This window comes from Hevea brasiliensis, chromosome 1 (assembly GCF_030052815.1).
Source record: "Hevea brasiliensis isolate MT/VB/25A 57/8 chromosome 1, ASM3005281v1, whole genome shotgun sequence".
NCBI classification, from domain to species: Eukaryota; Viridiplantae; Streptophyta; class Magnoliopsida; order Malpighiales; family Euphorbiaceae; genus Hevea; species Hevea brasiliensis.
In genome coordinates, this window is record NC_079493.1 from 126,220,795 (window position 1) to 126,243,855 (window position 23,061).

A 23,061-nucleotide genomic window follows, 5' to 3' on the forward strand; every position below is an offset into this window, starting at 1 on the left:
AGTTTTTTCTTGGTCATCAGGATGGATTGGAATTTGAAAGAAACCAAAATATCCATCTAAGTAACAAAAGAATGAATGCTTGGCTAATCTTTCTAACATTCGATCCATAAAAGGAAGGGGAAAATGGTCTTTTCTTGTAGCATTGTTCAACTTCCTATAGTCTATGCACATTTTCCAACTCATACTTGATTCTAGTGGGTATCAATTCATTATTCTCATTTTTAACAACTGTCACCCCACCTTTTTTTGGTACAACATGCACAGGACTAACCCACTCACTGTCAGAAATAGGGTAAATAATTCCAGCAGCTAGTAATTTTAGGATTTCCTTTTTCACAACATCCTTCATTGTAGGATTTAATCTTCTTTGATATTCAATGGAAGGTTTACTATTTGGCTCAAGGAAAATCCTATGCATACAGACTGTTGGACTTATTCCTTTTATATCATCAATTGCATAACCCAAAACTCTCCTATATTCCCTCAAAACTCTCAACAATTTGTTAATCTCAATATCAGTCAAACATGCATTAATTATAACAGGATATGTTTCATTGGGTCCAAGAAAAGCATACCTGAGGTTGGAAGGAAGAGGTTTAAGATCTACCTTTGGGGCATCCTCTACCTTTAATGATGGTGGTTTGATTTCCAAAGTTTTCACTTCTTCAAGTTGAAAAATTGTGGCCTCAGGATGTGGTGGAGAGCTCTCCAAGTGTTGTGCAAAAGCAGCTATGTTGAGATTGTCATCATCAATGCTCCCACCATGGACTAAGCAATTTTCAAGTGGGTCATGTGGATAGCTTTTTCTGAAATGCTCTTGAACAATCTCATCAATAATGTCTACCCGCAAACAAGACTCAACTTCTTCATGTTTCCTTTTCATGGCAGGATTGATGTTGAATATCATTTGATCATCTCCCACTCTAAGTGTCAATTTCTCACCCTTTATATCAATTAATGCACCAGCTGTTGCCAAAAAGGGTCTTCCCAATAAGATAGGAACTTTTGTGTCTTCTTCCATATCTAAAATGACAAAGTCCACCGGAATGTAGAATTTCCCAACCTTGATAGGCACATTTTCTAGAATGCCTTCTGGATACTTAATTGAACGGTCAGCCAATGAAAGATACATGTTTGTGGGCTTCAATTCTCCCATATTCAACTTCTCATATATTGAAAGAGGCATTAGGCTGACGCTAGCTCCAAGGTCACATAAAGCATTTGCCACACAGTTATCACCAATATGACAAGGAATGGAAAACACACCCGGATCTTTGAGTTTGGGAGGTAACTTCTTCTGAATTATAGCACTGCATTGCTCTCCCAAGTTGATGGCATCATAATCTTCTAGCCTTCTCTTGTTGGAAAGAATCTCCTTCAAAAACTTGGCATAACTTGGCATTTGGGATAGTGCCTCAGTGAATGGCACATTGATATACAACTTCTTTAGCACTTCAAGGAATTTGCCAAATTGTTTGTCTAGCTTATGCTTGATGAATCTTTGAGGGTAGGGAAGGGTGGGCTTGTAAGGTTCGGGTGGGCTTGTAAGGTTCAGGTGGGATGTATGGTTTCTCTCCTTCATCTTGCTCACTTTTGCTTTCTTCTTCTTTTTCATTTTTCTTGCTCTCAACTGAATTTTCTTCTTTTGTGCTCTCTTTTTCTTCTCTCTTATTTTCACTCTCTTGACCAACTTTTTTACCACTTCTCAAGGTCACAACCTTACATTGTTCATGAGGGTTTTGTGGTTGGCTAGGTAGTTTCCCATAGGATTTGCTTCCCGATGAGCTTGCTTGTTGAGCCAATTGAGTCTCCAACATGCGGTTGTGGACTTGTAATTGATCCATGGTTTGTCTCATGTGTTGCATTTCTTCCTCCAATTTGCTATTTATCTTGCTTTGTTCAGCAAAAAATTTCTCCATCATGCTTTCCAAGGTTGGTTTCGGTTCATGAGGTGAAAGGGATTGTTGTGCTCTTGCTTGATATCCAGGTTGTGGCTGCCTTGTGGGCTGAAATTGAGGCTGAAATTGAGGCCTATTTTGCTGCATAAACTGCTGGTTATGAGGATAATTTGAGCTTTGGCCTTGTTGAGCAAAAGTTGCTTGTGGTCTCCATGTTGAGTTGTTCACATTAGAATAAGCATTTCCCATAGGTTTCTGTTGATAACCTCCTGCATAAGCAGCTTGTTCTTGCAAATAATCATCACCATAAGAAGAGTAATCAACTCCACAACTTTGAGTTCCATCTGTGAAGGCAACTTGTTGCATAGTTGTAGGAGTTGAGGTTGTTGCCTTTGTGCAAAAATCACTAAGAAGCTGAGTCAACTGATCAAATCTTGCATTCATGTAGCTAACTGAGTCAAGTTCATAAATCCCAGCCTTCTTTGACTCAAGTGCTCTAGGATTTCCCCATAAATGGGTATTATGAGCAAACTTCTCTATTAGATCATAGCATTCTTCACTTGTCATTCTCATGAAATCTCCTCCTGCTTGTGAATCAATTGTGTTTCTTATGGCTGGAGTAACTCTGGTGTAGAAATTCTGAACAATCATCCATTTGGGTATTTCATGATGAGGACATTGCCTTTCAAGCTCCTTAAATCTCATCCAAGATTCATACAAAGTTTCATCATCTCTTGGTTTAAAAGCTACCATCAAATTCCTCAAATGAGTAGTTTTCCCGGGTGGAAAAAATTGAGATAGAAAAGCTTGAGATAGCTGCTCCCAAGTAGCTATAATAGCTTGTGGGAGTGAGTCATACCACTCCAATGCTGAATCCCGAAGAGAGAATGGAAATAAGGTGAGCCGAATAACTTCATCTGAAACTCCAGGTTGTCTTTGTGTACCACATATCATCAAAAATTTCTTCAAATGAGAATGAGGATTTTCAAGTGGACTACCTCCAAATTGTGAATTCTGAACCATTTGAATAAGATCAGTCTTTAACTCAAATTGATTAGCTCCAATAATAGGTCTGTTATCTCTCACATCTGCACATCTAGGAAAAGCATAATCTAACATGGATCTTCTTTGAGGATCATTATGATTAACAACTACATTTTGCCCGTTTTGCTCATTTCCTCCATTGTCTCCACCAATAGCTCTATTTTGATTCTCCATATTTTCTATTGTCACCTCTTGCTCAAATCTTTGTTGTTCTTCTTTTTCTGCTTCTTTTCTTCTTTTGTATTCCTTTTTGTTGGCTCGACAGAATTTTTCAATTTCTGGATTGAACAACAATTCAGTATCACTTGTGCTTTTCGATCGTCTCATAAACAAGAAAAGTACCTGAAAAACACAAGGAACAATAGTGAAAATAAAAGAAAATAAAAATTCTAATTAGCTTAAAACAATTAAAATCCAATTTAAAACAAACAATTCCCCGGCAACGGTGCCAAAAACTTGATACGGTGTGTCCGCAAGTGCACGGGTCACAGTAGTATAGTTTTAAAAAAATGATATCGATCCCACAGAGAATTGTGCTTAAATTGGAAATAAAAGTATAAGCTAATTAGAATGACAAAAATTAAAGATGTAAAATGAAATTTCAAATTAAGACAAAAATTAAAGATGTAAAATTAAATTTGGAATTAAAATTGGTATTTGAGGAATTAAAACTAAATCAATCAATTAACTAAAATTAATTAAACTAGATTACCAAAAATTAATTTGAAATTTCTATTTATGAAATTTGAGAGGAATTAAATCTAAATTCAATAAAAATAAAAATAAAGTGATTCTAGAGATTGGATTTAAATTGGATTTAAATTTAAATTAGATTTAAATTGAAATTGCTATTTATGAGATTTGGAGGATTTAAATCTAAATTCAATGAAAATTAAATTGATTCTAGAGATTGGATTTTCAATATTGTTTGCATGTGGTTTATCCTTAATTTAGCCAAACACATGAGAATTGCAATTTTGAGGGAAATCAATTCTTAAATTTTTGAAACCTTTTTCAAGCATTTCAAAGTTGGTTTTCATTAAATCAAACCCTGTTTTCACGGTATTTCAAACCTAACAAAAACCCATTTAAAGCTCTAATTGATTTTTGGAAAGTTCCCCTTAATCCTCTTAGCTTATCTCTAACACCAAGAAAATAAAGTTTATTGCAAGATTATCTATCCCTAATATTCACTTTTCAGTCCATCTATTAACGATTAAAGCTTAACTTAATGAGGGCCCATTCATCAAGCAAGGCAACAAGCTCACAAGCAATAAATCAAAATGTAACAAATCCCATTTAAATGGCTAAATCAGTTCAAAACCACAATACAAATCAATATTTACAAACCCATCTCTAGAATCTCAATCAACTACTCACAAATCATTGTTTAAAGACAAACCCAAATGTATAAATGAAGAAATAATGGAAATGTAAGCTCAAGGGTAGAAAAACCCAGAAATATGCAGCAGAATCTGCTGCAGAAAAGTGCAGAAACGTGATCTGCAGTTGCTGGAAAAAGAATGCAGAAAGTGCTCCCTCCTTCTCTTTCTAATCTTGCCAAATATGCCTCTCTTGCTCTCTATGGAAAGAAAATGATAAAATGAGGCTTTATATAGGCTAAGGGTCTGCCCTAGAATGGGTAAAAGGGGGAAGGTTCCAGAGAAAGTGAGGTAAAAAGTTGGAGTAACGGAAATGCCACGTCACTTATTTCCAGTAAAAATGACATAAGCCGAGTCAGTTGTGTCGTGGGTTGTGTTGCGGGTTGTGTCGCTCTCGGCCTGAATATCTGACGATCGACACAACCTGCGACATAAGCTAATTCGGTTGTGCTGCAGGTTGTGTCGCTCTCGGCCATTTTTTTACTCAACTTCAAAATTTTTGCAATTCGACTTTAATCTCCTCCAAATGGCTACTCTGATCAAAATATATCAAATTTCTCCAGATTTAACCTACAAAACAAATAAATTCTAAAAATTAAACTAGGAAATGTGAAAATTGTAAAATTGACTAAATATATACCAATATCTATAATAATAACTATGAACAAGGGTAAATTATGTATAAAAATTACTCCTAAATGATGATATTAAATGCATGCATCACCCTAAGTTCCACATTGAAAATATATTAAATTAAATGCTAAACTATAAGTGATTAAATTACAATATCAAGTTGATTAATTATTTTAATGTATACAACAATTAATTCACTTATATAAACTATAATTAAAATGCAGTATGTTTAATACTCTCTTTAAATCTAATAATTTTTAAATTTTTAATAATACATCTTTTCATATCAATTAATATACTTAAAATTTTTAAATACTTAAAATTTTTAAATAATTATATAAAGGGAGACTAAGAACAATATTAATTTTTCATTTTTAACAATTCTTATATGAATGTATAAATATGTACACAAGGTACTTTTGTATAGTTAATCTCAATAGGTAGAAATCTAAAGAAACCAAAATAGACAGAAATTTAAAATTCATTGTAATTAAAAAAAAAAAAAAAAGGATTTGATTAAATTGAAGATGGTGATGATTGTGTAGTCATGATTAGGTGACACCAGTGGTGGAAATATACATTGTGCTTATTAAAAGAGTGACAATTAGCCTTTAATTATAGTGCTGTAAAATCACATTAGTTGGGTGATCAAGTCTCCAAGAAACAACCACATGATCAATTTCTAGATTTTAGATTTTAATTCTATTATTTCTTTTTATTTTTTTAAATGATTTAATTAAATGTTCAATCCAATATTTTTCATATAAATCATTAAATGTTCAATCCAAACTAAATACTCTTAAAATTTAAGGAACAATTTAAACTTTAAGTCAAATTAAGAAAATGAGATACAATTATTTTAAAGCATTAGAATTTTTAATAATATGAAAAATTATTAGAGTTAAGTTCTCAAAATTTAAAAATTCTAAATGTGTAAATTAATAGTGTAAAGTCAAAATTTGAAGAGCTCATGCCAAACTTATTAATTTTTTTTTTCTTCTGAGTTTGAGATTTTATTAGACTTAAACTCAATTTAATTATATTTAATTTATTTATTAATTTATAATTTCAATTCGCATTTAAATTATCTTATTAAATTGGTGAGGTGAACTCTTTCAATGAACTAAGGGCACATGATTTTCCCTGGGAGGAAAGGTGGCCAAACGTGGCATCTGACGGCAACATATCATTCATTAGGATTTGGTAGGGCCAAATGCCACCTCCTTCCTCCCCTGTTTTTATTTTCCTCCCAATTTTATGGGAATGCAAATCCATTAATTTTAAGTTAATTTTGAAATATTTTTATAATTTGTTAGCCCTCAAACCCTAATATCTGAATATTAAGATTGAGCATAAATTTTTAACACGATATTAAAATATTTTTCACAAACTGATTTACTGAATAATCCGTAAAAAATATTCCAAAATTGCAAGTATATATGCAAATAATCCACACAATCTCGAAAATGATTTACCATCGAATCATTTTATGTGGGTATGTTTGTATATTACATTGTGGAGAATCAATTTTAGTAACCCAAGAGATCATATATCTCTGCAAAAAATGTCACTAAATATTAAGTTAAAATAAGCAAAGGATTCCGTAGGTACGAAAAACCAATTAAATAAATCCTGCAATTAGTAAGAGGATAAGAGCATTCGATTTCGTTAATTAAGTACTACTGGTGAAGGTACTAAGTAGCACCTCTAATTAATTAATTAATTATGCATACCATAACCCAAAATCATTCATGGTCCACTCCCCATCCTATCTGGGGCTTCATCACCTCCAACCAATTATTTATTTATTTATTTGTTTATTTTTTCAGATTAAAATTAAAAAAAAAAATTATTTACATAAAGAATTATTCCCAGAGTAATATTGAAGATCTCCCCAGGCCGCTTCCATTGGTGTTTGACCGATAATATAGGATTTGAGATTTTGACAATTTGCTTTTCACTAAGCACATGCTTAACGTTTAATACCTTTCCCATCATCTCCTAACACTATCTACATGCATGCTTAACGTTTCATCCTTTATTATCTCCTAATTCTCAACGAATTAAATTATTAAATCAATTTTAACATAATAATTGTAATTTTTGCAAAAAAAAATAAATATTAAAATTAGTCTAATTTTGATCGAAACTGCCTATTTCGATATGTGGGGGGAGAGCCATGATAATCGAATTGCATGGATAATTTTGATTCTGGTAATTTTAATCCGAAAAGTATTTAGATTTAATAATTAGAATTTTATTAAAAGATAAAATCAAATCGGATAAAATCTTTAATTTTAATCTGATTTAGTTTAACAGTCTGAAGATAATTTTCATATTATTCTTTGAGGTTTACTTGATTTTGGTTATGAACAAATAATTATTGATGTAAATCTTAATATTAAATTAGAAGAGTAAATTATTTATATAATCTGTAACAATTAAGAAATAAAATTCTCTCACCCAAAAGTGCATTAATCCAAAATATACTTTTTTTTTAAATTAATATTCAAGAAAATAATATGAAGACTATTTTAAGATAAGAGAAGATTGTCCCCTTGAAAATTAGCAAAATTAAAAAAAATATATATTTATTTTTTATTTGGTGTGAGTCAAAGGGTCATGCACGTGCATGTAATTCAATACAGCCGGCCTTAGTCCCTGGGTATAACTGAAAAGGCCAAGTTGGAGAGACCATCACCAACACTTGCCTCAAGCCTTCCTCCAATGGTCAATATGAATATAATGAGAAAGCTTCAATTATTTTATTGCAAAACGAGGGGAGAAAAAAAAAAAAAAATACCCACCACCACCTTCTTTGCTTGTTGTCTAATTCAATAATCAACCTAGAAGATCGGGGAGATTCTGAATGAAATCTGCCGAATCTTGCTTTCCAAACTGTCCAGATTTCCTACAGGATTTGTATGACTCTATGCCTTCCCATTTAAAACTATCCTACCTTCTCTTCTTTCTCTTCATCTCTCTTCTACCAACTCTTTAATTTCTTGGTGTTCTTGTCTTTCATACATCTTTCTTGAAATTATGGGTATGGCTGCAGAGTCTCATCAATTCCATGTTCTTGCTGTTGATGATAGTCTCATTGACAGAAAGTTGATTGAAAGGCTCCTTAAAACATCTTCCTATCATGGTATGCAAACTTCAGGATTTCTGCTATAATGTCCTGTGCTTAAAACATCTTCCTATCATGCTATAATAAATAAATTAGATTTTGGATTTTAATTAATGTTGCTTGTGCAGTTACTACAGTTGATTCAGGAAGCAAGGCCTTGGAGTTTCTGGGTTTGAATAAAGATGAACAGATTGATTCAATCCCTACCTCTGTTGAAGTTAATTTGATCATTACAGATTACTGTATGCCAGGAATGACAGGCTATGATCTCCTTAGAAAGATTAAGGTACTTTCATTTTTGACTTCAATACAAGCTGAAAGAAAGATTTATCTTTTAATTTCAAGATTATCTGATTATTTGTTTATCTGATATGCAGGAATCTAAATCTTTCAAGGACATCCCAGTTGTGATTATGTCCTCAGAGAATGTTCCATCAAGAATTAATAGGTGAGGCAAATCATAAATACAAGTAACTATAAAGATTTTATTTGCATTTTGAATCCTGATCCGACAAGTGTTAATGGGTATTGATCAGATGCTTGGAAGAAGGAGCTGAAGAATTCTTTCTGAAGCCAGTTCAATTATCAGATGTGGACAAGCTTAGACCCCATTTAATGAAGGGAAAATCTCAAGAAAATGAGCCTAACAACAAGAGGAAAGGAGACATAGAAGAATTTCACTCACCAGACAGAACAAGAACAAGATATGATGACTTGGAAGTTGTCTGATTAATAATATAATTATAGAGGATAGTATAGGAAATTCCTATAAACATTTTTCCTCTTCTTTTTAAATTTCTTTATTTTTTTTTTCTTTTTCCCTTTGAATTGATAAGTCTCATATAGACAATAAGATCTGACTGAGACTATCTACTAATTTTAGGATGATCCAAATAGGTTCCATTGTAAATTTACTGAAATGAAAATATTCATTCAAGTTTTGTTCTTCAATGACTATTTACTTGGGATTGTAATTAAGATGTCTAAGATTATTTGAAATTGCTTTAAAAAAATATTATTTTCGATGCTGTTAAATAAAATAAGTTAAAAAAAAAATTATTTTTATAATTAAAATATATTAAATTTAATTTAATAATATTAAAATTATTTTTTAGAGTTATAAATTATCGAGTATAATAAAATATATCAAATTTAATTATTTAATTTTGAAATTAAATTAAAATTAAAAAAAAATTATAAATGACTTTGATTTTAGTTATTTTATAAAATATAAGGATGATGGAATACAGTTAAAAAAATATAAATAAGTTTTTATGGGGATATACCATGTGGCTAAAAACAAAGTTAATTAAGAAATATTAATCCCAAACATTTGTTAATTAATCATGATTATGATATCAGTCATTTCTGAAGGTCGTAATCAGAAGAAATAAAAATTTTGTATTTATTTTTCATAACTTTATGCAACGTGGCAGAACTTCAGTGGCCAGTGGGACTACAAGAACATGACTTAAAAGTCAACAAAGAGAGAATTGACTAAAAAAATACTTTTGAATTAAAATCCATCATTTTCATTAAACTTTCTCCAATTGGATTTTCTCTTTTACTCTCACAGTATCTCTCACCACTGCAGCTCTCACTCCACCGCTCAATTTTCTCTCATTTTCCCGCATTTTCTCTCCCAAGCAACGCAAAACCTTGACCCCAGACTCGCTTAGGAGAGAATCTTTCGATCATACCACTCTTTCCAATCACATTCTCTTGTCGTTTTGCATCCTAAGGCAATTCGCTGCTTCTTTGTCCCATTTCTTCATTGTTTTCTTCGAATTTAACCCTCAAATCACTAAGCCAAGAGGGATCTTCTTTTCTAATTCGATCAATTTTGACTTTGATTAGTTATGCAATTTCAGCTCTGAGCTCTGATTTTTTAGCCCTTGGCTTCGTAGCTTCCAAAAAGGGAGCCAAAAAAAAAGAAAAAAAGAAAAAAGGTGATGTGAAGTGTGGATGAGCTGAGGGAAAGTGAGTGATTTAGGGTTTGGTGGTATTAAATGAGGCAATGTGTATGTATAGATGTAGAAGTACGAGGCAGTAATGGATAGGGTTTTGTTAGGGAAAGAAAATTTTTGATTTCGAGGGAAGAAAATGACTGCAGCCGAACAGTCAAGGCCAGGGCCTGTGGAGAGAGACATTGAGTTGGTAAATAATTTGTCTATTTTATTTTTATTGTTTGGATATATATGATGCTTTAAGTTTAACCTATATAGGAGGGAGGGTGTGAGTGAGTGTGTGTATGTGTGTGTTTGGGTGCTCTATACATATGTGTACGTTAATATAGCATTAAAATGATAAAAGAGAAAATGATTTTGGTTCTTTATTTGATTTGCTACTTAAGTGAGATTTTTGCCGGTTAGATTGCAATGTGGTAATTTTGTTGTGCAAGTCATGTAACTCTGATCGTACCCACTATTATTTAAGCTACAAAGTATATTAGCAGGAAATAACTCGATGTGGTCAAATAGTATATATTTTTTTTTAATTATTTGTTACAATTATTAATCACAGTTCAGAAATATTTTTGATTTTGAATTACTTTCATAAGATTTACTTCTGTTACCATTGTATTGTATATTGGTGACACTTATTAGACTCCTTCATATGGTTTGCTTGAGTTTTTTTATACAAGAAATTGCTTCTCTAAGATATTTTATCTATCATGCGCATAATTGTCCTAGTGTGTTCCACTTCCAACGAAATTTAGTGCATTAATACTTGTGTCCATTAGCAGGTAATATATTATAGATGGCAAAGCACAAAAACTAAACTAGACACAAGTTTATGACTTTTTTTTTTTTTGGGATTTTGTTGAAGAACTTCGAAAGATAGAATATGATACTGATGCCAAATATATCATGGGTGTTAATATGCCGGTGTGAAGTAGAGCATATCTACTTGGACACAATATTATAGGTAGCTTTATCAAGGGCTCAAATACAGAAGAACTTTGTTATTCACATCATGTACATTTTCATAACTGTGCATGTTTGTGTGGGCATGTGCTGGCATCAAACATATGTACTTTTAAGAGGGCAATATATATGTTGGCACTTTCAATACTCAACTCAATTAAACCTTTATCTCAAAGATTTGGGGTCGGCTATATGGATTCGCTTTCTTCACTCTAAACGATTTTGAGTTAAATCCAGTGTAGTGCTTTTAGGTCATATTGTACTACTCTCCTACAAGTCAATTTAGGTCTACCCCTTTTTTTCTTTCTATCCTCTAACCTAATGTGCTCTACTTTTCTAACTGGAGCCTCCGTATGTCTACGCTTCACATGACCAAACCATCTCAATCTCCCTTCTCTCAATTTATCTTCAATTGGCACCACTCCTACCTTTTCTCTAATACTCTCATTACAGACTTTATCTAGTCTAGTATGACCACTCATCCACCTTAACATTCTCATCTCTGCAACTCTTATCTTAGACGCATACGACTCTTTTAGTGCCCAACACTCACTACCATATAATATAGCTGGTCGTATGGCTATACGGTAAAATTTTCCTTTCAACTTATTGTGAATTTTACGATCACATAAAACTCCCGTGGCAAGTCTCCACTTCAACCATCCGGCTTTAATCCTATGACTAACATCCTCCTCACATCCCCCATCTACTTGAAGGACAAAGCCTAGATATTTAAAGTGATTACTTTGGGACAGTACCACTTCATTCAAATTAACTCATTCCCTATCACCAGTTTGGCCTTCACTGAACTTGCAATGCATGTATTCTGTCTTCGTTCTACTTAACTTAAAACCCTTTGATTCTAAAATACTTCTCCAAAGCTCTAGCTTTCTATTGACTCCTTCTCGTGTCTCATCTATCAGAACAATATCATCCGCAAATAACATGCACCAAGGAATACTCTCTTGTATATGTTTCGTCAATTCATCTAAAACTAATGTAAAAAGGTAAGGGCTTATGGCTGATCTTTGGTGTAATCCAATTAAGATCAGAAAATCTCTTGTGTCTCCTCCCACTGTGCGCACAATAGTAGTTGCTCCTTCGTACATATCTTTCAACACTTGTATGTACCTAATAGATACCCTCTTTTGTTCTAACACATTCCATAAGACATCTCTTGGAACACTATCATAAACCTTCTCCAAATCAATAAAAACCATGTGTAGATTTTTCTTTACATCTCTATATTTCTCCGTCAAGCTTCTAATGAGAAAGATCGCTTCCATAGTTGAACGACCGGGCATGAAACCAAATTGATTGAGAGAGATAGAAGTATCATGACGTAGTCGATGCTCCACAACTCTCTCCCATAACTTCATAGTATGACTCATGAGTTTAATTCCTCTATAGTTTGAACAACTCTGTATGTCCCCTTTATTTTTAAAAATAGGTACTAAAATACTCCTCCATTCATCAGGCATTTTCTTTGAGTTTAGAATCTTATTAAATAATTTAGTTAACCATGCCACTCCCATATCTCCCAAACATTTCCACACTTCAATTGGTATTTCATCAGGTCCACAGGCTTTACCCACTTTTATTCTCTTAAGTGTTTCCTTTACTTCTAAAGATCTAATCCTTCTAGTATAATTCACATTCTTTTCTATTGTTCTATAGTCTATATTCACTCTATTACCATTTTGACTATTATTAAAGAGATCATTAAAATAATTTCTCCATCTTTCTTTAATGTCCTCATCTTTCACCAACATTTTTCCTTCTTTATCCTTAATGCACCTAACTTGATTCAAATCTTGACATTTCCTTTCTCTCCTCCTTGCTAATCTATAAATATCTTTCTCCCCTTCTTTAGTTCCAAGTTTCTCATATAACTTTTCAAAGGCCTGTGCTCTTGCTTGACAAACTGCCTTTTTTACCTCTTTCTTTGCTATTTTGTACTGTTCATATGCCTCATTATTATCACATTTAGGTAATTTTTTATACCATTCTCTTTTTCTCTTCACTGCCTTTTATACTTCCTCATTCCACTACCATCTCTCTTTTGAGGGTGGTCTATGTCCTTTAGACTCTCCAAGTACTTTTCTAGCTACTTCTCTAATCTTTGATGCCATCTGTATCCACATATCATTGGCTTCCATATCCAGCTTCCATACTTCGGACTCGAGAAGCTCATTTTTGAACTTCACTTGCTTTACTCCTTTGAACTCCCACCACTTTGTTCGAGCTACACTATTTCTTCTGACCTTACTTGAATTGTTCCTAAACTTGACATCCAAGACCACCAACCGATGTTGACTTGTTAAAGCCTCTTTTGGAATGACCTTGCAATCCTTGCATAGAGCTCTATTTGTCTTTCTGATTAAAAAGAAGTTGATTTGGCTTCTATGTTGCCCACTTTTGAAAGTCACTAAATGTGACTCTTTTTATAAAATAGGTATTTGCTAGTATTAGGTTGTATACCATAGCAAAATCCAAGATGCTTTTTCCCTTCTCATTTCGACTGCCAAAACCAAAACCTCCATGAACATTCTCATAACCTTGTCTATCACTTCCTACATGTCTATTCAAATCTTCACCAATGAAAACATTCTCTTCATTCGGTATGCTTTGCATTAAATCATCCATATCTTCCCAAAACCTTTGTTTACTCTCACTGTCTAGTCCTATTTGTGGGGCATAAGCACTAACTATATTTATTGTTTCTCCTTCTAGTACTAGCTTTACTAGTATAATTCTATCTCTTACTCTTTTCATAGCTATTACTGCGTCTTTCAATATCCTGTCTATGATTATGCCTACTCCGTTCTTGTTTCTCTCCTTTCCGGTAAACTATAGTTTGCACCCTGAATTACCTACTTCCTTACTTTTCTCTCCTACCCATTTAGTCTCCTGAATGCAAGCAATATTCACCCTTCTCCTTTCCAAGGTATCCACAAGCTCCATTAATTTTCCTGTAAGTGATCCAACATTCCAAGTACCAACCCTGATCCTCTTCCTATCCTGCCCCTTCCTAATTGGTCTCCTTTTATGATATCTTCTATTGTTTTTTATGTCTCTCTTGTGTTCTATTCCACTATCTGTTCTACTATCTGTCCTATGGACTAACTTCTTTATCCACACCCGTCCATGATGTGAGAACCCTTGCTCACTTAACACCACACCCGGGCGCCGGCACGGCGCGTCGCTTTCAGTGAACGCCCTACACCCTTGCATATTTCTCACTACACCCGGGCTCCGATGTAGCACGTCGTGAGTAGAGGACGCCCCAACATTTATATCTTTTGAATCCATATCATAAGGTGTGATGAAATTTTTACGCTAGTTGTTACCTATCGCAATCCTCCTCCTTTATCCGGGCTTGGGACCGGCTAAGCGCAAGCTACTTAGGCGGAGTTATGTTGGCACTTTCAATAATAGAAAAAAAGGATTTGAATAGAGTAAGATTCTTAAAATACATATAAGAAACACAATAAAGAGATAAATCGTAAGTGGGATGTATTCTGTGATGTTTAGTGTCTTTACAAACACCTCCCAAATGCTAATACCGTTCTTTTCTGTCTAGAAAAAAACAATTGAATGAGTTACTTTGCTGGCTTATTTTAATTCAAGTTCTTGGCTTGTTCTTTGCTGCAGGCTATCACTGCTCTTAAAAAAGGAGCCCAATTACTCAAGTATGGACGTAGAGGGAAACCCAAATTTTGCCCCTTCAGGCTGGCCAATGTAAGATTAAACATATTAACGTAATGCATGTGTATAACTCATCCAATTTTTTTCCTTTTCATTTGAGGTTTTGCAATTTTTTGGGTCAAAGATATTTCATTTGATCTATGCATTTTTTTTGCTCTGTTGAATAAGAAGCCTAATAAGGTACTATCTCCTTTTCAAGCAGATAGGTCTACAAGTTCATCCATGCATCTTGATTGGTTTGTATTTCTTTATTGTGTGTGTTTTGTTGGTAACATATGTTAGCAGGGATGTTTGGTTTTGTTCAAGTTTTCCATGCAATGTAGAGCCTATTTAATGAGTCACTTGGTGCCTTAGATTTGTCACAATGTGTAACTTTCAGTATAGTTTAAAGTAAAGAAAAATTAGTTTAGCAACTTTCACATGGATACTGACCAAATAAGATTTTATAGAGAAAATAAGGATTGGTAAGTTTTGTTATGGAATAAATGAATGAAAATAGTAATAAGGATATTGAGGGTAAAAAAGATAGAGTGAAAGAAAGAAGCTAAGCTTACGTCGATGGAATGTACATGGGCCTCCAAGGCTCAAAATAGAAAATATTTCAAGGTGTCCAATAATCTACCACTGGAATGACAAAGTTTGAAATGGTGATACATGCAATCTTTCATCTGGCCATCTGATGTGATGATCTCTCAAGACGGTTCCACCTCTATGTTGGAAACCACATTACATTGTGATGCTAACATGGGTATCCATTCCAACTAACAGGATTTTCTTCTCTTACCAGTTCCAGTTCAGTGGTGCCTCTCTGTTTCTCATCAACAAAGTATTAGTTAATCTTCCTCTCAAGAGTGCAATGCATTACAGCATAAGTGGGTAATTCGTTAGCTGACTTTCCAGTTATTCTGAACCCACAAAATTCTCTGTAGGATCTTTGAGGAGCTTTTTCACTTTCACTTCTACTCTGATGATGCCCCAGCACTCTACTTCTGCTTTGTTGTAGCGTAAAAGTAGTAAACTAACTGGATTAACTTTTACATTAAGAATTTTCAGGCTTTTATTGTTTCACTCCTCTGCTGGTGCCCTGATGCTAGTTCTACACTATTGCAGGGTAAAAGTTACGATTAGGAGGAAAATATAATGGATGCTATTAGAATAATTGCACAGATATGAATCAGGAAGAATAAAAATGAAAAGAAAAGCTAAGTGATTATGAATTACTGGAATGGTGCTGATTCTACTATCCAAACTAATGGTTTACTAATAAAAAAAAATTAGGACCCTTTAAATCGTCCCTTGTTGTCTCATTATGGATGTGTGCATGTATTTGTAGCATTTGCTGATGTTGCATCCAGTTCTGTTTGTGTCAAGTCCTTTCATCATTTACATTTTCTAGATCCTGCATTTTAGTGCTTAGCATCTGGCAATTTTTCTACTTGTGCCATGTCTTTTTTGCTTAAGCTTCCTTTTGGTTATATTTTGCTGCTAAATTCATGCAAAGGAGATATTTCAAATACTTTTGGTTCTTATGGTATGCTGTATTTGATGCATGGCTTACCTCTACCTAAATTTTCTGTGCTGTATGTCCTTGCTTTTGTTTCTTTCAGGATGAATCTGCTCTAATATGGTTATCAGGAAAAGAGGAGAAACATCTTAAACTGAGTCATGTCTCCAGAATTATATCTGGACAGCGCACAGTACGTTTATTTATAATGAAGATATTTTTTGTAAATTTTACATGCTGCATATTGCATTAACATATTTTTCCTTTCGTGTTTGCAACCTATTATTTAGGTATTTATCAACCGCATTAATTGGCAGTTTAAACTTGCTTCGTATTTTAAGCAATGGGATAAGTAATATAAATTACTTTGGTTTTCAGATGATTGAGCTTCACAGATTGCTACTTTGCTTTGCACATAATATATTGGAGGGTTGCATTTGCTTTTGCAAAGTTGCAATGAAATTTTTGTCTTAAGAAAAGAAGTTAGAAAATGATCCCAAGATTTTCAATAAGTTGAAAGGAAAATTTTACCGTACAACTACACGACCGGCCATATTATATGGTAGTGAGTGTTGGATAAGAGTTGCGAAGTCGTATGTGTCTAAGATAAGTGTTGCGGAGATGAGAATATTAAGGTGGATGAGTGGTCATATTAGACTAGATAAAGTCCGTAATGAGAGTGTTAGAGAAAAGGTAAGAGTGGTGTCAATTGAGGATAAGTTGAGAGAAGGAAGATTAAGGTGGTTTGGTCATGTGAAGCATAAACATACGGAGGCTCCAGTTAGACAAGTAGAGCACATTGGGTTAGAGGATGGAAAGAAAAGAAGGGGTAGACTTAAACTGACTTGGAGGTGAGTAGTACAACATGACCTAAAAACATTACACATTTTCGAGGATTTAACCTAAAATCGTTTAGAGTGGAGAAAAAGAATCCATATAGCCGACCCCAATAATTTTTTGGGATAAAGGTTCAGTTGAGTTGAGTTGAGTTAAAAAAAAGTTAGAAAATGCTTTATGCATGTTATTTTTCAAATGCAATTGCCTTGAAACTTTTAATTTACTCTTCATTTGGCCATGGTATGCTCCATGCTTTTTCTAACTTTAGAAAGCTCTGCTTTTGGATTGCATAGTTAAGCTCAATGTCTATATGTTTGGTGTACAGATAGAGCATGGCTTGTAGTGGCACTTTGTTGTATGATGTCTTTTACATGGTTCTCTATCCGCATCAGAACTAGCAAACAAAATCAAGTGATAGGCAAATATCACTGTGTTCTAACTGGCTGTTCTAATTTTGCATTATGCAGCCTATATTTCAGAGGTATCCTCGCCCAGAGAAAGAATACCAGTCATTTTCTCTCATATATAGTGATAGGTCTTTAGATTTGGTATGATTTTTCTCTCTTCTAATGGCTATTCGCCCCGCCCTGTTCCCCCTACCCACACACACTCACACCCCTCTTCCCCATTTTTATATCCAGAATTATGCTGTGAAATCTACAGTCATATTCTGTAATGGATTACAACTTTTGATTGAACTTTTTCAATCACACATCACTACTTTTGTCATATAACAAATTTTAATTATTGATTAATCAGACTTTTCTTAACCAGATTTGCAAGGACAAAGATGAAGCTGAAGTCTGGATTACTGGTCTAAAAGCTCTAATATCACGTAACCGTCTTAGGAAAGGAAGAGCAGATTCCAGAAGTGATGGAATCTCATCTGAAGCAACCAGTCCTAGAGCACCCACCCAAAGAAGTTCTCCTTTAAGCTCTGCATTTGGTAGTGGTGACAGTTCACAGAAGGTGTTTCTTTGTTCCTTCATCTGTTATTGCATTTCATTGCTATGTGTATTGAACAATATATTTTTTCTTTGTACTGATATAGGATGACATGGATCCCCTACGTCTTCGTACTCCATATGATAGTCCTCCTAAAGCTGGTTTAGAAAAGGCATTATCTGATGTGGAATTATATGTTGTGGCTCCCAAGGTTTTATGTCCACCTGAATCTGCTTGTGGCTCAGTTCATTCTGTGTCATCAGGAGGCTCAGAAGCAATGAACGGGCGTCTAAAGGGTATGAGTGTGGATGCTTTTAGAGTTAGTTTATCAAGTGCGGTGAGCTCATCGAGTCAAGGTTCTGGTCATGATGATAGCGATGCATTAGGGGATGTTTACATTTGGGGAGAAGGCACAGGTGATGGTATTCTCGGTGGGGGAGTGCATGGAGTTGGAGTTTCTGGTGTTAGGATAGATTCTTTTGTTCCAAAAGCCCTGGAATCTGCTGTCCTATTGGATGTTCAGACTATGGCATGTGGTCGTCTGCATGCTGCTTTGGTAACAAAACAGGGGGAGATTTTCTCTTGGGGGGAGGAACTTGGAGGTAGACTTGGTCATGGTGTTGACTCTGATGTCTTGCATCCAAAGCTTGTAGATGGTCTAAAAAATATCAATGTTGAACTTGTAGCATGTGGAGAGTACCATTCTTGTGCAGTAACACTTTCAGGAGATTTATACATATGGGGTGGTGGTTCTCACAATTTTGGGCTCCTTGGACGTGGAAATGAAGCTAGTAATTGGGTTCCAAAAAAGATAAATGGACCTCTTGAGGGAATACATGTTTCATCAGTCTCATGTGGACCATGGCACACAGCTGTTGTAACTTCTGCTGGGCAATTGTTTACTTTTGGAGATGGAACTTTTGGTGTTTTAGGCCATGGGGACCGCAAAAATGTATTTACACCCAGGGAAGTGGAGTCCCTGAAAGGTCTTCGCACTGTGCGAGCAGCCTGTGGTGTTTGGCACACTGCTGCAGTTGTTGAAGTCATGGTTGGTTCTTCAAGTTCGAGCAATTGCTCTTCAGGAAAGCTATTTACATGGGGAGATGGGGATAAAGGTCGTCTTGGGCATGGTGATAAAGAACCGAGATTGGTACCCACTTGTGTTGCTGCTCTTGTTGAACCCAACTTCTGTCAGGTTGCTTGTGGGCACAGCATGACCGTTGCATTGACAACTACAGGCTGTGTATACACAATGGGGAGCCCTGTATATGGTCAACTTGGGAATCCTCAAGCTGATGGCAGGCTCCCTGTTCGTGTTGAAGGAAGGCTTACAAAAAATTTCATTGAAGAATTAGCTTGTGGTGCTTATCATGTTGCAGTTTTAACTTCAAGAACTGAAGTTTACACCTGGGGAAAAGGTGCAAATGGCCGATTAGGTCATGGTGATACAGATGATAGAAATTCACCAACAATTGTTGAAGCTTTGAAGGACAAACAGGTTAAAACTGTTGTCTGTGGAACTAGTTTTACTGCAGCTATATGTCTTCATAAGTGGGTATCTGGTATTGATCAATCCATTTGTTCTGGCTGCCGCCTTCCATTTAGTTTCAAAAGGAAACGACACAATTGTTACAATTGTGGACTTGTGTTTTGCCATTCCTGTAGTAGTAAAAAGTCTCTGAAGGCTTCAATGGCACCAAATCCCAACAAACCTTACCGTGTCTGTGATCAATGTTTTGGCAAACTTAGGAGGGTTGCTGAAACTGACTCTTCATCTCATTCTGCTCTAAGTAGAAGAGGAAGTGTAAATCAGCGACTAATTGATGTTGAAAACAGTGACTATTTGAATTCAAGATCACATATCCAACTTGGAAGAAATAATTCCATAGAGTCATCTAAAGATGTGGAAAGTGAATCTTTAAAAAGGAACAAGTTAAACTTGAACCATTCTCAGGTTTCACTCTCTGCAAATGATTCTTCTCAGCGGAATACAATTAATAACTCTAAATATTTTGGTTCGTCCAAGAAATTTTTCTCAGCTTCTCTTCCTGGATCAAGAATTATGTCTCGAGCCACATCACCAACATCAAGGCGATCTAGTCCACCTCGTGCAACAACACCAACCCCAACTATTTCAGCGCATGCATTGCCAAAAATTGTTGTGGATGACACTAAAAAGTCAAATGAAAGGCTGAGTGAAGAAGTTGCTAAACTAAGGGCTCAGGTATTCTTGTTGCCTTTGTAATTTCAATAACTGTTCTGAAATTTTATTTTTGAGCTTCATTATATCTGTATATGCTTGCATGCACGTTAATTATGTCACCAATAGCTGAGTTTTTATATGCACCCCTTTAGAACTGACGGATGTGGTTATCTGGATTGACATTATAATTGGAGAGTAGTATCGTGTTTGTGGTGATTGTTGCTTATGGTGCTAAAATAAGTCGGCCATTATAGTTGCGTTCTAGTCGCCTTTTTTAATTATTATTATTATTATTAGTTTTATATAGGTTAACTTTGTTTATTAACTTTGTGTGGCTACAACATTCCTTGTATCCAAAATCAAGCTGAATTTTAAGTTGCATGTGGTCCTCATCATGATTTTCCATTTGGTTTGCTGCAACTCCACTAATAATTTACTTGCATTATCTGTTCAGTTGACATCACAGCTTTACAGTCTCAATGAGAAATACATGCTTGAAGTTGTGAAACTATGCACTAGCAGCACCACTCACATTTATTGTTAGCGATCCTAATGCACTCTGCATGAGATGCTATGTCTGTGAATTATGCCTCACAGGCTGAATAATGTAGGTTGAAGAACTTACTCGCCAAGCTCAGGTTCAAGAAGATGAGCTGGAAAGGACAGCCAAACAATTGAAGGAAGCTATTGAAGTGGCGGAGGAGGAGACTTCAAAATGCAAAGCAGCAAAGGAAGTAATCAAGTCACTTACCGCCCAAGTAAGTTAAATGTCAATTTTCTTACCTTGTTTGGGAAATGAATTCTTTTGACATAATGGGCAATCTTCAGCACCAATTCCTAGAAATAGAAGTGCATTCCCATAACATAATAGGCATTATACAATAATATTGTTGAATTCTAGGATTTGACATGCGTGAAGTATGGTCATATATATATATATATATATTTTTTTTTTTTTTTTTTTGGTGGTTGGGGGGGGGGGGGGTGGGGTTGGAAGGATCAGGGGACGGTGCTCATGAATATCAAATAAAGTGCATTTACATTATATATTGTTATGGTTTTATGTGTTTAATCATTCTTTGTTATATATATATATATATATATATATATATATATATATATATATATATATATATATATATATTTTTTTTTTTTTAGTGGTTTTGGGGGGGGGGGGGGGGGTGGTGGGGTTGGAAGGATCAGGGGACGGTGCTCATGAATATCAAATAAAGTGCATTTACATTATATATTGTTATGGTTTTATGTGTTTAATCATTCTTTGTTATAATCTCTGATGTATTCTGCATACGCACGATGCATCCCTGTTTATAATTATAAACCAATTGGGCATTATCTTAATTTATTCTTTGTTATTTTATTTTTGGAAGTTGAAGGACATGGCAGAAAGGTTACCTGTTGGAGCAGCAAGAAACAGCAGTTCACCTTCGTTTTATTTTTCTAGTGCTACTCCCCCAAGGGAAGTTTCCTCGGCAGTCAATGAGCAATTGATTAATCCCACAACTTTCCATGAATCTGATTCAAATGGATCAAGCAGCCTGGTGATTTCCAATATTTCTGGCACCACTAGCAATCAAACTATAAATCACTCTGAACATTTGGAAGCGACAATAAAGAGTAAAAGCAGAACAGCAAAGATTGAACCCACCCATGGGGATGAATGGGTTGAGCAAGATGAACCGGGTGTGTACATTACCCTTGTTTCCTTGCCAGGAGGTGCCAAAGATCTTAAGCGTGTCCGTTTCAGGTATTTTGTAAGGCATTACAAGCTGTATGACTGTTTTTCCCTAAATGCATTTTTGTCAAAACATAAAAGCTTTATCCTGAAAGGCCAGAACTATATTTTTCATTCAATGATAATAAATATAATATAGCAAATTGCTTTTCCCTTCCCCCAACAAAGGGAAAAGAAGAGCTGTAAGAGCACACAATATGTGGGAGTAGCGATAGGACATTACGATAATTTGTTCTTCCTCCTTTTGCTCACTCCGCTCCTTTCTCGGCAAACAAGAAGGGAGGGGGAGGGTGTGGCTGTGTTTGCCAGTAGACAAGCTTGGACCATTAAGTTTTCTGTACTTTTTTGGAGCTGGGTAATGATCAAAATTTTCTAATTACTGATTAATACTTTGTTGGAGATGATTACCCTCTTGCATATTAATTTCTCGTTTTGCAGTCGAAAGCGATTCAGTGAGAAACAAGCAGAACAATGGTGGGCAGCAAACAGAGCAAGGGTATATCAGCAATACAATGTTCCCATGGTCGATAAATCTATTTTGGGTTTGGGTAGGGAAGGTTTAGCACATTGACCTTCAATAATCAAAGATGCAACTACGGTGGCACTTGCAAATGCTATTGATTAGAATTTTCAGATTTTGGTTTTAAATTTCTGCTCTTGTGATTGAATGAAGCCAATTTTGTTGTTTAGAGGGTGGGATTGCTAATCTCTTTTGCTTTCTCTCTCCTTTTTCCTTCCTTGATCTTGTTTTTTTGGCCCTTCGATTTTTTTTTTCCCCTTCTTTTGGCTGGTAAATGATGTATCCATGTCTTCACAATTTTCTATAATTTTTTTTTTTTTTTTCAAGGGAAGCTTGAAAAGTGGTGAGGGTTATGTAAATTCTTTGTAAGTAGATTGCAGGCTTTGAATTCAAAACAGCTGTCATTGTATATTCATGAGGATGGTAGCATTCAGATTGGATGGCATTCATGTTGCAAGTGCTTCTTCTGCCCTTCTTTTTTAATATCCATCTGGCTACGCCAGTCTACGATTAAAAATTTTCCCTCACAACTACTGGGCAAGTTAGTTAATCAGTTATATGAATCATTTTTCACTAT

General features: G+C 34.9%; 2 protein-coding genes and 1 non-coding gene across 4 annotated transcripts; all 3 read left to right on the forward strand.

Moving 5' to 3' along the window:
* Positions 1-2,559: 2,559 nt before the first annotated feature.
* Positions 2,560-2,666, forward strand: LOC131169740 (small nucleolar RNA R71). The gene has a single exon (XR_009140652.1). It is a non-coding gene; the product is annotated as a small nucleolar RNA R71 (small nucleolar RNA).
* A 5,064-nt stretch (positions 2,667-7,730) lies between these two features.
* On the forward strand, positions 7,731-9,046 carry LOC110667413 (two-component response regulator ARR9). Its single transcript, XM_021828245.2, has 4 exons — positions 7,731-8,105; positions 8,216-8,373; positions 8,465-8,535; positions 8,624-9,046. Exons 1-4 carry the CDS (start codon positions 8,000-8,002, stop codon positions 8,814-8,816), a joined length of 528 nt encoding a protein of 175 aa, XP_021683937.2. The 5' UTR covers positions 7,731-7,999; the 3' UTR covers positions 8,817-9,046.
* A 576-nt stretch (positions 9,047-9,622) lies between these two features.
* Positions 9,623-22,937, forward strand: LOC110667411 (PH, RCC1 and FYVE domains-containing protein 1). 2 transcript variants are annotated; one of them, XM_021828244.2, is made up of 9 exons: positions 9,623-10,244; positions 14,669-14,755; positions 16,330-16,419; positions 17,531-17,611; positions 17,838-18,032; positions 18,115-20,232; positions 20,823-20,969; positions 21,606-21,976; positions 22,403-22,937. In XM_021828244.2, exons 1-9 carry the CDS (start codon positions 10,191-10,193, stop codon positions 22,533-22,535), a joined length of 3,276 nt encoding a protein of 1,091 aa, XP_021683936.2. In that variant the 5' UTR covers positions 9,623-10,190; the 3' UTR covers positions 22,536-22,937. The 2 variants fall into 2 exon arrangements, with proteins under 2 accessions (XP_021683936.2, XP_021683934.2); XM_021828242.2 differs by having other exon boundaries at positions 9,624-10,244; positions 21,600-21,976.
* Positions 22,938-23,061: the final 124 nt, after the last annotated feature.